Here is a 13,677-nt window from a genome sequence, read left to right as displayed (position 1 = left end):
ACATATTTTGTATAAAAATTGAAGAAAATTTTAATAACTGAAATAAAACATTTTATTTGATTCATTTATACGTTTGTGTTACATGTAAACGAATTTCAACGTAGTATTTTGGATAAACAAATACATCGGATTGAAATTGATCAAAGGAATAGGAATTTAATCATCTCTAAAGTGGGGGATTCTTTACATCTAAAATTCTATATAATATTATGTATATAAATTTAAAAAAGTCCCTTAATATTCTTACGGAGATATACTGAGGTATAGAATATTCTGTTATAACTTCTGTATATAGAGATCTGGATGCGTTCATTTACGACGGCACGGTCTTGGACTATTCGGTCGCCCAAAACGAGGACTGTCGACTGCTAACAGTCGGGTCATGGTACGCCATGACGGGATATGGTCTGGCGTTCTCCAGGAACTCAAAATACTTACAAATGTTCAACAAACGGCTGTTGGACTATAGGGATAACGGTACTTTTATGCTCCAAATCTTTTTAAGCGTAAAATATTTTTACATCTAAAAGTTCTTCCTCTGTGTGTGTGTGTGTGTGTGTGTAAAATATATGGATATATGTAAATTTTACTCGACGGATCGATTTTTACGTCATTCTATCAATTCTAGGAGATTTAGAGCGATTGAGAAGATACTGGATGACCGGGACGTGTAAGCCCGGGAGAGAAGTACAAAAGAGTAGTGATCCGCTCGCTTTGGAGCAATTCTTAAGCGCATTTCTCTTACTGATGATGGGAATTCTTTTGGCGGCATTCCTTTTACTTCTGGAACATTTATATTTTAAATACATCAGACAGCACCTGGCGAAGAGCGACGACGGTGGCACATGTGCTATTTTTAGCCTAGTAAGCATCGCGGATTTTAATATCGCAAGAATCTCGTTATTTCCTGTGCTATTTCTGGAACTAGGTCATTCTTAGCTTTAAAACTACTTACAGCTAGTGACAACTGTTTAAATGTTAATAATATTTTTTCAAAAATATGTAACCAATAATCTAAACTGACTGTTTTTAATAATGATAGAAATTGTATAGCTTTTGAGCAAAAGAATTTAATTAATAACAATCTACTAGAATTTAATAACAATTAAATACAAAATAAATGTTTGAAACGTATTGGCAATAATTGATAAAAGAATAAAATTCCACATGTAACAACATTTTAAAAGAAATATTCCAGAAATATTCCTAAAATTCTTTACAAATATATCTGCAAATTTATATACATATATATCTTTATCTTATTCGATAATATTGATTTTCATATACTCCGGAAGATTAGTATTGGAATGAAAACTTGAAGAGGACAATAATATGCAAAATGTCTTATTTAAAGAGCGTAGGAAAGTCCCTGACCTTCCGCGGTGCAGTGTACGAGGCGCAGGATATCTTGAGGCATCACAGATGCAAGGATCCAATCTGCGACACCCACTTGTGGAAGGTCAAGCACGAGCTCGACATGGCCAAGATCAGGATACGGCAGCTTGAGAAGGATCTCGAGGCCCACGGAATAAAGCCCACCCAGACCAAGTACGCTCCGCTTTTCTCCTAATACCGTTTAATTCCGTATTAAGCTACGAAAGTACTCGACTGCACCGGGTATTTGCAATGCGATCGAGCGAAGAGCTGAATTGATCAAGTTTGAATCGCACGGTTTGCGAAGACAGAGGCTTGCCCTTCCCAATGATCAGTCATGCTATTCGATTATCTTTGAACTCGGTCGCTTAATATCCGATGAAGCGTCATTCCCTCGTGAGCAATTCGTTCATAACAGTTTTCCGTTCGACTGATTTTATTTCTTTCTCTACTAAAATAGGAAGAGTTCGCAAAGAGTTTTGAGAATAAATTGCTTTGATATTTGCGTCAGAAGTCTGCATGACAAATGAGGAGTATTGTCTGATATGATTAATCTTTTAATGCCGGAATTTTCTCTGAATTGAAACGTCACGGTTATATATGACGAAAAAATGAAAATCTAATATTACGAGTTATATTGATATTGCAATTTCTTGATACTGAACGATAAAAAATATGGTGTTTTTTTAGCATAAAAATAAAAGTGAATCAATATTGCTTAATATCTAGCCGCAATAACTTTCTATCCAATTTCAGCGCAAATATACACAGGAAAAATTAAATTTATTTATATTTTAAACGCGATGGGTTTTTTAGTGTGTTATACATCTCAAATAAGAATATAATGCTCATAAAAACAATTTAAAGGGGTTAAAGAAATAAGAATTATTTGTGAGAGGTATTTTTTTCCTTGACAATTATATCAAAACATTTTACTCAGCAATAATTAATACGACATTGAAAGATTAATTTACACAATTTAATCGAGTGATAAAATATTTCCGCTGCAGAAAACGAGACGTTCAAACCGCCGATTAAAATTACGCATTGATTTTTCTCTAGATTACGATTTATGCTTTTACGAACGATACTTTTCGCAGAGTGCTGTTGCTTGTTTTCTATCCCCGAAATGGGAAACCTTTGTTCTAGAAAGCTTTCTTTTGAATCTCTTCATCTTTCCACACTCTTCGCTTTCCACTCTCTTCCGGAAATTACTTTGCAAAGCGGAAGTGGACCCGTGATAAAAGTCTACGCATGCAGTTGCACAGTTACATATTCTACCTCTGTCTTTGTTCTAATATCTTGAACAAACTTATGCTCGGTTCTCCATGCAAATTTCTGCGTTAAAGTTTAATTACTGCGGAAATCGTTGTTATACAAGTAACAACGTTGAAGCCCGTATATCCCTTAAGACGAATTTTGCGGGCCGAGCTTAAGTATAGTAACCTATTTTCTAACGTCACTTGGAATCTTGTTTGCACAGCATGCATCTATTTATAATAGGGCGAAACGTGCGTTTTCGATGAGACGTCAAATCACTTCGACGTCTTTTAATATCGCGCTTAAAGATTTTATCACGTTTTCTTCTTTTCATCGCGTTCTCTCTTTATTGCTGACAGGATCTTTTTTCGATTGCTGCTTTACATTAAAATTGCATAAATTAAATGCAATATTAAATAGCATTTATTATTAATGGACATGTTAATATAGTTTCTTTTTTCTTTGGCACTTGAAGAAATTTTAATTCAAACATATTTCTTGAAAAATAAATTCTTAAATAGTTATATTATCGGTGAAATATTTTAATAAAGTGTATTTATATGTATTATATAAACATTTTATATTTACTTCAAACATTGCGAAATTAAATTTGCATTTTTTGAAAAAAAAAATATAATAACGGGGAATTTATTTAGATATATTTAATTGAAAACGCTCGCTTTGCCACTTCTATTTAGTTTCGGTAACATGTATATTGTGTAAACATTTATGCTTACATACGTACGTTAATATCCTATCGATTATTAGCACGCGCACTTGATTTCTTCTCTATTGTCCGTCTGCGGTATCACGCGCTCACTGCGTAGATAATTGGAAAACCTATTCTTGTTTCGTTGAGAAGCGAATCTATCGTCATGTTTGACAATAAAAAAAAAAAAAAACTTTCCATGAGAGTGGAGTCATGGGGTGCCCCGGGGGTATCGTTTCGAACGGGAAATGGTTTATTTGGGTCATGTTAAGCGATAATTGGTGGTTCGACGACGTGAGAAGGAAGCCTGGCACATATCCACGTCGGCTTTTTTAAAGGAGGAAATCTGGAAATCTTGGCTGGTGGCGAGGGTGCCTCCAAAGTTCGGACCGCCATACACCACCGGAGCCCATGGCGATGGAAGCTCCGCATCCGCTACCGCCATACTTCGATTCGTAAGTCCGCAATGCCAAACTACACGCAAGAACGTTCAGTGACGCAGGAACTAAAATATTCTTTTCGTTGAAGCTTCAATAAAATTCTCTCTCTGTTGTAATAATTTAATTTGTCATAATTGCTTGGAAAAGAAAGTCTTGTTAGCGATGCTACTCTGATTGATTTCATGTCTTTGCCATCTTATAACACAACGACATTTAACACAACCCATACGAAACATTCAATATACTCTGTTCAATAGTTACCATCAATTGCCTATCTTTTTAAAATTAATTGAAAACTATTCTGCAGCGCGAGACATAATCGTGACCCTAATGAAGTGCTCTATAGAGAGCTATGACAAATTCCTCTCGCAAAGCCCTCTTCTCCCTGAACGTCAAACCATTGAAATCCTTTTTACATAATTACACTCCCACGACACAATTGGCACTCACACATTGGAATTTAGCAAACGTTCCTACGTCACTGCAATCGGTCTCACATGGTGTAGCAAAAGATCGTTCCACCGATCGATAAAAATTTTGCCACGACTCGCGCGATCCCGCGAGGCTCCGTTGTTTCGTTAACTCGCGCGACCTCCGTTCCCCTTGACATCACTTTATCTATAATAATGAAGAAAAGAGAATGTGTGCAGCGAAAGAGGAGACACAAAGAGACGCCGAGCGTCACGCGGATCGACGACGGCGGGCGCCTCGCTTACAATTAGAGAGACCAATCGGTAGAATAACAGGGATGTAGAGATTGGGTATTAGTCCGCTTTTCGCTTCTCTGTAGATTGGTAGATCGTCTTTTGCATAAGTTACGCATCAAGTATCTCTCGCTCATTACACTTTCGTGTAGTTCTTATTATCACGGACTTGTTCTTTTCTTTTTTTTTTACTTTAATGTGCTCGAGAGCATGGCATGCGAGTTTCCAGGAGAAAAATAGTTAGATAACTTGGGCGTGTCGGTGCCAACAGTGTGCGCATTATAGGTAATTACCTGTGGTGGTTTGTGGCGGTTAATCGATTAATTACCTATAATGTCCGACGGCGACGACGAGACAATGACGCGGGATGAAAATTAAATCGGGGTGTGGGAATGTTGAGAAAGTGCCGTGACCGGGGCGAAGACGAGGAAGACGGAGAGCATGATAAAGTTTACTTTATACGTGTAGGAGGCAACTTTCGCAGTGTTACGATGGCGATGACATAATTCCCGATCGTTTATATTCAGGTACATCGATGCCGTCGAGGTTGCCCGTCCGAGGGATATGAGTAGAAACCATGTGGTCAGTACAGAATACGCCGAGACGTTCTTGCCCACGGAGATTTACAGGTAAAGACCAGGATTTATGCGGCGTTGTGGATCGGAAAGACAGATTACTAAAATGCGATATTACTCATCATAAAATGTACTATTAAAAATTTTACGAAATAAATTTTATATGTACAAAAATATTTATAAATAAAATATAGACTATTAAAAATTTTACAAAATAAATTTTACAGAAATATTAAAAGTTTTACAAAATGAAATTTGTTAACTGTACCTTCCAATTGTTATAAATTTATTATATATGCATTGAAAGCGTATGGTTTACCATTAATTTTATTTTAATAAATAATGCATTACATAGTGACACACAAAATCTATCAAACTTCACGTATTTTTGTATTTAAATGTATGTAATTGTAATTGTTGGACATATTCGATTTTTATTTATTTCCTGGTAACAAAGTGACCTGTATTTATATGTAAGTAATATATTATATTAATGTAGCAAATTCTATAAGCACAATGATTTTCGTCCTTTATACAAATTTCGCATCAGAGCTGTTATTTTCTTGAAGTTTTATCTTGCCAATATTGCATTGCTCAATTACTTATTTATGCCATTTGGAAATGCCTCGAATTTTATGAAAATAAGCGGTTGTTTGTCACAGGATTCCGGATGATGATGCGACCAGGACGGAAATCGCCGAAATGGAGACAGTTCTGTGATCGTAAGAGGATCGGCTTCAGTCGCCCAATCGCGCCACGATGGAAGCGTATGGGACCGACTGAGGGGCCCTTTGAAGACTCCAGAAACGATGCGATTTAAACCAAAATCGTGTCCTGTTGCTCCTGCCTCGAACAACGAGCCCCACCCACATCAATTTTTCGTTCGGACGAAGACGCTGATCCGCTGATATCGATCCTCAGAAACTGTCGTCGCGCGCGCGGTGAAACAACGAGAGGAGGAACGTCGTCAGTGCCTATCAATGATCGAGAATCAACTATAGTGACCAAGAAGACATCACTCGGGGATATTTTGTGACTCGAGGAAGTGCATTTGTTGTTGACACTTGCGTTACGCTCCTGAGAAATGCATCCTTTGTGTCCTTTGAAATATCAGAAGGACTTGCGTGGCAGTTGCATTCACACAACAATAGTGATCGTTGCGAGGAAATGCCTCAGAAAATTACTGAATCTTCGGTGATGGTCGGACGAGCACTCGATAATTGAGCCGGATTTCGATCTGCGAGGGATTTATTTTTAACAACACGATCGACAAGACATGTCATCGAAGCTAACTGCTTCGCGCTCACGTAGTTGTGTGCACCATGCAAAGATTCGTTTCAAAATTTCAAACCTGTGCCTAAAATCGTCTGGACACGGCTCGTGATGCACTAGATGATCTATTAGGCATTCTGAAATATGGTTAGTAATTTGATAAGAACAAAATAAAACTTGCAATTTTTTTAGAATACTTTGAGACACGACTATCTCATTGAAACAACTAGTTTCCGTTAAATGTATAATTTTTTAAATTAAATACTCATATTTTTATAATTACAAATTAATCAGTAGTAGAAATTTCTATAAAGATATTTATTAGTGAAATTTTTGCAGAAACAATTAGAACATTACTTTATCCATGATGCATTTTTGTTTATTTTAATCCTAATTTTTTACTAACTTTGCATTCCTCTTTGATATTTATCTCAATACTTTATTTACTTATTTTACTGCAATTTTTTTAGAGTATAATTTGCATTTTATTAAAAAAAACTTGAATCTATATTTTAATATCTATTTTCAATCTAATTTTTATAATATGTTCTATTTATAATTATAATTTTAATTCATATTATATTATTTATAGAAAAGAACAGTTATATATACATTATTTTTATAAAGATTTATTACATTTTTAAGTATATTGTATTATGTATGTATGTATATCGAAATATGTACAACATATATACATATATTTTTATTTTTTAAGCATGTACCATCAGTACATTTTTTATATCTTACTCCTACTTTAACTCGTCTCATTTTTTGCCTTGTCGTCTTTTTATTTTAATATATTTATGTTTTTCATATTAAAATATAATTATTTAGAGGCGTCGCCAGTGCAAGAAAGACAATTGGAAAAATTTCAATTACTACTGACAGCTGGAACCAAGGTCACGGAGGAAAAGGCACATATTTATTCAGGCACCAACAATGCAATAGATAGTTATGAAATTCCTAAATCTTTTAAAAAGGACATATTCAACTTTGTACGAACTCGTGCCAGTTTTCAAATAAGTGTCATATGGTAATACGTCGATGCGAACGATACGAAAAGATTCAAAAACTGAGAAACCTAATCGATATCTTGATGGAAAATGTCAATGTGTACCATACGAAATACTTATATGATATCTAAGCCTGTATGTCGAATAAAATTAGTGTTAATGAGTCCGCATAACTATAAAAAATAATATATATATATATATATATATATATATATATATATATATATTTAATATGGTTACATACACAATGAAATATTCTAAAAAAATGAACCTATTTGAAAACGTAATATGCTCAAAAACAAGAAGTAACATATATAAATATGAAATAAAAATCGAACCATAATGCGCACGTACCTATCGTGGAGTGTCAGGACAGGTTATTTTTAAATAGGAAAAAGAAAATATCAAGCAAATAAACATAATCAATAACAAAAATAAGATAACAATGATAGTTCAGTGAATCAAAAAGATAACGAACGAACAACTAATAAATGTTTACGTCTGTATTAATAAAACGCGCGATGCCTAAAATTGTGATTTAAGTCGAATCTGCAGAAAAACGATTAATCGATAACAATTTACTATTCTTACATGTTTCGCAGATATTTTGCAAAAGTATACGTAAATTTTATACATTTTTGTAGACCGCGTAAGTCTTTAATATTCTTGAAGAAAGACGGAATGTCGTCGCGATCTTTGACACAACGTCCTGACAATCCGCAATAGATGATGATAACTCGAAATAACGAACGAAACCCTTTGAGCGAATTCGAGTTTCACGTGCGCATCTAATTCGAGACTTAAGATTAAAATTTTAAGACTTATGTCGCTGTATATAACTGCATTTATTCGTATGAACTTTAAAGTGCATTGCAGGCTACAGTATTTTTTATCAAAAACTGAAACATAAAATATTCTATCGCAACTATATGTGCAAGATAAAATCATTAATCATGATAAAGTATTGAAAATATTTTAAGAAATCATTTATTATCATCAATTTACAAGAAAAATTGAAATGAGATATTTTTATTAAATTAAAATTAGATATAATTACGAGACAAATAGAGTTTTATAATAAAACAAATATTCTGATAAATTACATTTGTAGTTTATTTTTAAATAAAAAATATCACGACTTGAAAGAAACCTTAAGATAGTCTTTGTTTTATTGGATTGTATTGGATTTTTATTGGAAAATTTTACCATTACTTTTTATTATTTGTAGAAAAATTTACATGTTAATTAAAATATATTGATTTAAAAATAGAAATTTTATACATATAAACATGCATTAATTAAAGCATTTATAAAATTTTCTGATATAAATTTTATTATTACGCATTAATTTTAAAAATATGCACTTAATTTATATTAAGTACAAATCCAAATATATATATTTTTTACAATAAAATTTGTAATGAGTAAGAATATTATTAAGTTTATGTTTATTTTTACTGTTTTTAGGAAATTATGCTTTCCAGACTTGCAATGCACGTTAAGTTATACACGCGGAATGAAATAAAAATTAGGGCATACTTCGTAAGAAGAAATACGAAAGGCCTCGAGATGCTCGCGATCAGTTCCGCGCTTAATCCCATCCATAAAATCATTAACTATCCGTACTAATTATTGTGCGATGTGCGTGCGTGGATGCGAGTTGGGACACAAATCCTCGACATCCGCGGAGTATTTTAAGAAATACATTGCTGTCAAAAGAAAACATGTTGTTATTGTTGTTGTTAAAGATAAAGGGAAATGTTACGTTGTTAAGTCAAATGCGAGATAATTATCCTCAGAGAGTATTGACATGGCGTATTCGAATGTATTATGATAATAATGGAGCCGGCAGGGTCACTCGAGTTTCTATGTGCTCGGACATTCGCGCAATTGATGATCTTACACGTTTCGATATATTTGTATGTCCATTGAACGTGTAAGAAAAATATATGTAATTTAAACTTTTAGGGAAAATTTTTTATTTCTCATAAAATCTCTCTATATGTAAATATTAAATTTGTTTTATCGTGTGTGTGAATTATTCTATTTAAAATAATATTTTTTTAATTATTTTAACTATCTAATTTTGTTATAGATTCTCACTTATTATGTAAATATATTTTATAATAATTATAATAACTTTTTTATACTTTATAATAATAGAAATGACTTTATTAAATTTCTGAGAGAATTTATACATACACTAAACGGGTATTACAGCACATAAGTACGCGTTGGATGTTCGAGACGTTTAATAAAAATTGCAAACGTAAATAAAAGAAAAAACGTGCGATATTTGAATACTCCAAAGCTGATTATGCCAATACTGCCAGCTCCAAGCTATTACATACATATGCCATATGATTCTAATTAAACTTCTAAAGTTAAGATCCTTATGTACATGAAATCTTTTTCACACGCGGGGGTCTCATTCCTATGCTGAAAACTCTCGTGCGGGCGTGTGGAATGGATCTAATCCTCTTACTAGGTCTGAGTGGAGTGCAAGGCTTTATAACAAGGATTTTCGATCCTTGTTGATTTCAGAGTGCATTTGTGCGCGATTGGCTCAGGCGAGGAGAACTTTCCACACGTGCGATTCCTCTTCGCTTTACGTCTCAGCTGTTATAAATCTCCCCGCTGCATGCACACGTGCATTCGTAAGCATGCACCTCCCGATTATGTTAATCCATACGAGCGACCGTTCTTCACAAATGCAAAGTGCCCCTGCATTTCGGTCATTTTTCGTTGGAAGGTGTGCGCACTCGCAGTCTATCGCGGTATCGCGGTATCGCTCGAACTTGCGCGGTGAGGAAGCTCCTCAAATATGTCGACAATAGTCCTCTTAATCAAGTGGATTATCGTGCACTCTATCATGCGGCACGATTGTTTACGTCGACGCAACGATTAGCGATCCATTAACTTAATTAGCTAATAAGACTAATAGGATGGAATAATTGTACGATTTGATTTATCGATCAATCATCATTAAACGCTAATGGAACATGCGGGAATTGATGTGTACGCGAAAATTAATCCTGCGGATGAATTGTAACACATGTTCCCTGTCGCTTCTTTCAATATCGCTCAGAATGCAGCCTAACTTGAGCGTCTATTGAAACTGCAGTGTAAACGCTGCGGACGATGCGACTTAATTAATTAATTTTATATGTGAATATATATATGCCGTGGGCCTTTATATCGAATGTGATGTTAAAGCAGTCACTATTGATCGTGGAGCGACGTTCTCCAGACACTGCCTAACTTTGAGCTGGTTTTTACCTACGGCGAGGTGACTGACGCAGCGATGCAGCGTGTGAATTGCAAAAGAAATTGAAATCGACTACGGGATAATATGAATCAATTTGCATTTGTCAAATGTTTCCTTTGTACTCCATCTCGTAGGTTTTATAAACGAAAATAAGTGTAGCAAATTACACCTCTGTGCGAAAGTTTGTTTCCTGCGAGTTGCAATCTATGCGAATAAAAGAATCAACGAGAGTGCTATAAGCGAAAATTAGATTGCATTAGCGAAAGTAACTTTGCGCTACAACATAGATAAAGATCGCGTGATTATTTAATATCGAAATTAATTTGCCTATGAGCTTTAATTTAGTTAATTATATTCTTATTACTTGTGAACTATACGTTATTTTTGTTTATACGGAATAATTCGAAAAATATTCTTTACTATAGTGCAATGTTATCGCTACTGCAATTTCAGATCACGTTACGATGTTATTACACTTAAACTTGATCTTTGAGAGCCAAACGCGGTTAGTTGTGTGAAGTTTCCGGAAACTCCGATGTCTTTCCCAAAACTGCAGTTTGTCAATCTCACGTTCCTTGAACTTGGATTAGTGAGTGAATTTCACTTCTCTTTGCCAATTAGTCCTAATTTTAATTTCTAATCCGAATATTTTGCAGATTACAAATATTAGCAAAATTTGTCTGGTATTTTCTCTTGAAAATTATACTATCGTACGATTTATAATTTGTATTAAATTATTAATTAAATGTTACATAACGTTAACTCACACGCACAACTAACCACATTTGACTTTTAAAGCCCAGTTTTGCTTGCTATTCATTTATTTCAATATCGAGAACCTTTAGTTAATTAATTATTTATATACAAATTTTCATGTTCGTAAAATTTCTTTGACGATACGCGCTTTTAATATACATAACTAAAGCTAGTCAAGAATTAGTCTTCTAATTCTCTTGCTTATATAAATCAAATTGTTGCGAAACTCAATTGCAATGTAGGTAACAAGGACAATGCTTGTAACAACATGAAATCTGTCACAACGATTCGTCAATCAGAGTGGTTGCGAAGCCCCGAAAAAAAAAATCACTGTGCGCACACACGAAATAGCGGCCTTAATAATTTCCAGTATGGTAGTCGCTGCGAACTCCTCATACTTGTAACTATTAGACGTACACTGAATTTTTTCGAACCGAGAGTAGATGACGAATGACTTTCTTTCATGATCTCTGTCGGACTCAAATCCCTCGCCTTTTAAACTTTCTATTGCTAGCCGAAACTCTTTCGATCACGATCCATTTATTATATAGGTAACTATTTAAACAAAGATATTTTCTCACGTCAAAATTGATTGGCTAAAATTTTATATTTAAATAAAATATTTATAATTTTAGAAGTTTGATGTAGGCGATAAATAAAATCATACCAGTCATTCTGATTAATTGTTCGATCAAAACTTACAATATTAATACGTAGATGTTACAAAAAATTATAAACGAATAAATTTTTTGCTGAAATTTGATACCTACATCTCGTGAAAAATTGAGGTCTTATTAAATTAATCAACTTATTAAAAAATATAGTAATGTTATACAAGAATAATAAATAAATATTAACGTCACTTTCTGATATTTTTCGTAAAAAATTATGAACTTACGTTGCATTGCGCAAGGATCAATACAACGAATAAAAAACGCCACTTTTTAGCGACTTATGGTCCAAAGGTTATTTTATTTCAAAGATAATCAAACCACATAAGTGATTAAATTCTTTTAAAACATAATTTTGTCATCTCTTAATCTATAGTTTTCTTAAATTTTGTTTGTTATATTTTTGTATATATTAAATTATAAGTGAATTGGGCATATTTTTATTTACACATTATTCTCAAAGAGTGTACTCGCGCGAATCAACGAGAAAATCAGTTTATTTATACCGCGAGCTGAACATAATGTTCGATTGTTGCATCGAAATGGTTGCGGCTACGATCTCAGAGCGCATTAACGTAAAAAAATTCTAAGACCCTAGATTAGATATGAAATCACCAAAGGCGTCGCACCCGAGCGTGATGGGTCACGCCGTTTTGTGCCAACCGAAAAAAGATTGCTGTGACATCACAATTAGAGGTATCGCATTGAGTATGTGTGCATACCAATGGTATATGACCTCGTGTGTAGTGTATCGTACTCGTCGGTGTATTTGTACATAATGGGAAGTCTTCTCCGCTCGATAAACCCACTTGTCCTCGCTTTCCGTCTTCGAGGACTAGGATATTAGCAAACAGGAAATCCTTTAGGATTAACCCTTTAGGCAAAGCCCTTTACATAGCAAGCGTGGCTTGGAAATGAAACCTCGCGATCGAGACCCTTGCGGCAATAATAAGGGTCCCTGCTCCCTCTCTTTTTCTGACTCTACTTCCGTCTGCCTCTCTTGGGGTCTAGGATATTGTATTCGTGTTTCTAGCCCAAGAGAGAGCAAAAGCAAAAGAACCCGTACGATATATCGTATCGAAGTGAAACTCCTGTCCGTATGGAACGACGGCGTTCATAAGTTCCGCGGCGAAAGTGAACGGGCGAGGGTGAAACTCGAACGGGACGAACGGGGTTGCTCCGCGAACTTCGAGCAATTGTACTTATTTGTAACGTGCACGTCTCGGCAGAACGCGCGAACGTCAAAAGGGCTTATAAGGAACATACGTGGTATGTGATTGTATGTTGTTTCCAATAAAACATTGTTGTTTTGTATACTAGTGGTCCTGGTTCTTTGTAAAGCGTTATCATTCTCTTAATATTTTTTTTCTCCTCTATTAATATATAGAGTATAAAAGGAGCAATATAAAGTGATAGAACGTTTAGGAATAAATTATTTATTTTATTTATAATATTGATATGTAAAATTTAAGTTTTAATTAAAAGATTCAACTATCAAAAGATTCCAGTATTTGTAATTTTTATTATATGTCATAATAATTAATAATATATTATTTATAAGATTAAGAAAGATATAATTATGCATATCAAATTTAATTGCTGCTAAATATAACGTTTCTTTTAATACAAACAATT

At 34.2% G+C, this 13,677-nt stretch overlaps 1 protein-coding gene across 6 annotated transcripts in view; it reads left to right on the top strand.

The window, feature by feature from the left end:
* Window positions 1-13,356, top strand: part of Nmdar2 (NMDA receptor 2) — a 163,902-nt gene extending 150,546 nt beyond the window's left edge. For 3 of the 6 annotated variants that reach the window (XM_071777745.1, XM_071777744.1, XM_071777747.1), the window contains 6 exons: window positions 296-477; window positions 629-864; window positions 1,355-1,548; window positions 3,682-3,798; window positions 5,015-5,116; window positions 5,725-13,356. In XM_071777745.1, coding sequence (XP_071633846.1) covers window positions 296-477; window positions 629-864; window positions 1,355-1,548; window positions 3,682-3,798; window positions 5,015-5,116; window positions 5,725-5,782 — 889 coding nt within the window. In that variant the 3' untranslated portion in view covers window positions 5,783-13,356. Of the gene's footprint in view, window positions 1-295; window positions 478-628; window positions 865-1,354; window positions 1,549-3,681; window positions 5,117-5,724 lie in introns of all 6 variants that reach the window. The other 3 variants (XR_011731916.1, XR_011731917.1, XM_071777746.1) reach the window with 3 other exon arrangements.
* Window positions 13,357-13,677: the final 321 nt, after the last annotated feature.

The sequence above is a fragment of the Temnothorax longispinosus genome, chromosome 5 (genome assembly GCF_030848805.1).
Source record: "Temnothorax longispinosus isolate EJ_2023e chromosome 5, Tlon_JGU_v1, whole genome shotgun sequence".
NCBI classification, from domain to species: domain Eukaryota; kingdom Metazoa; phylum Arthropoda; class Insecta; order Hymenoptera; family Formicidae; genus Temnothorax; species Temnothorax longispinosus.
Note: the sequence above shows the minus strand (reverse complement) of the source record. Positions and strands in the feature narration are given on the sequence as shown.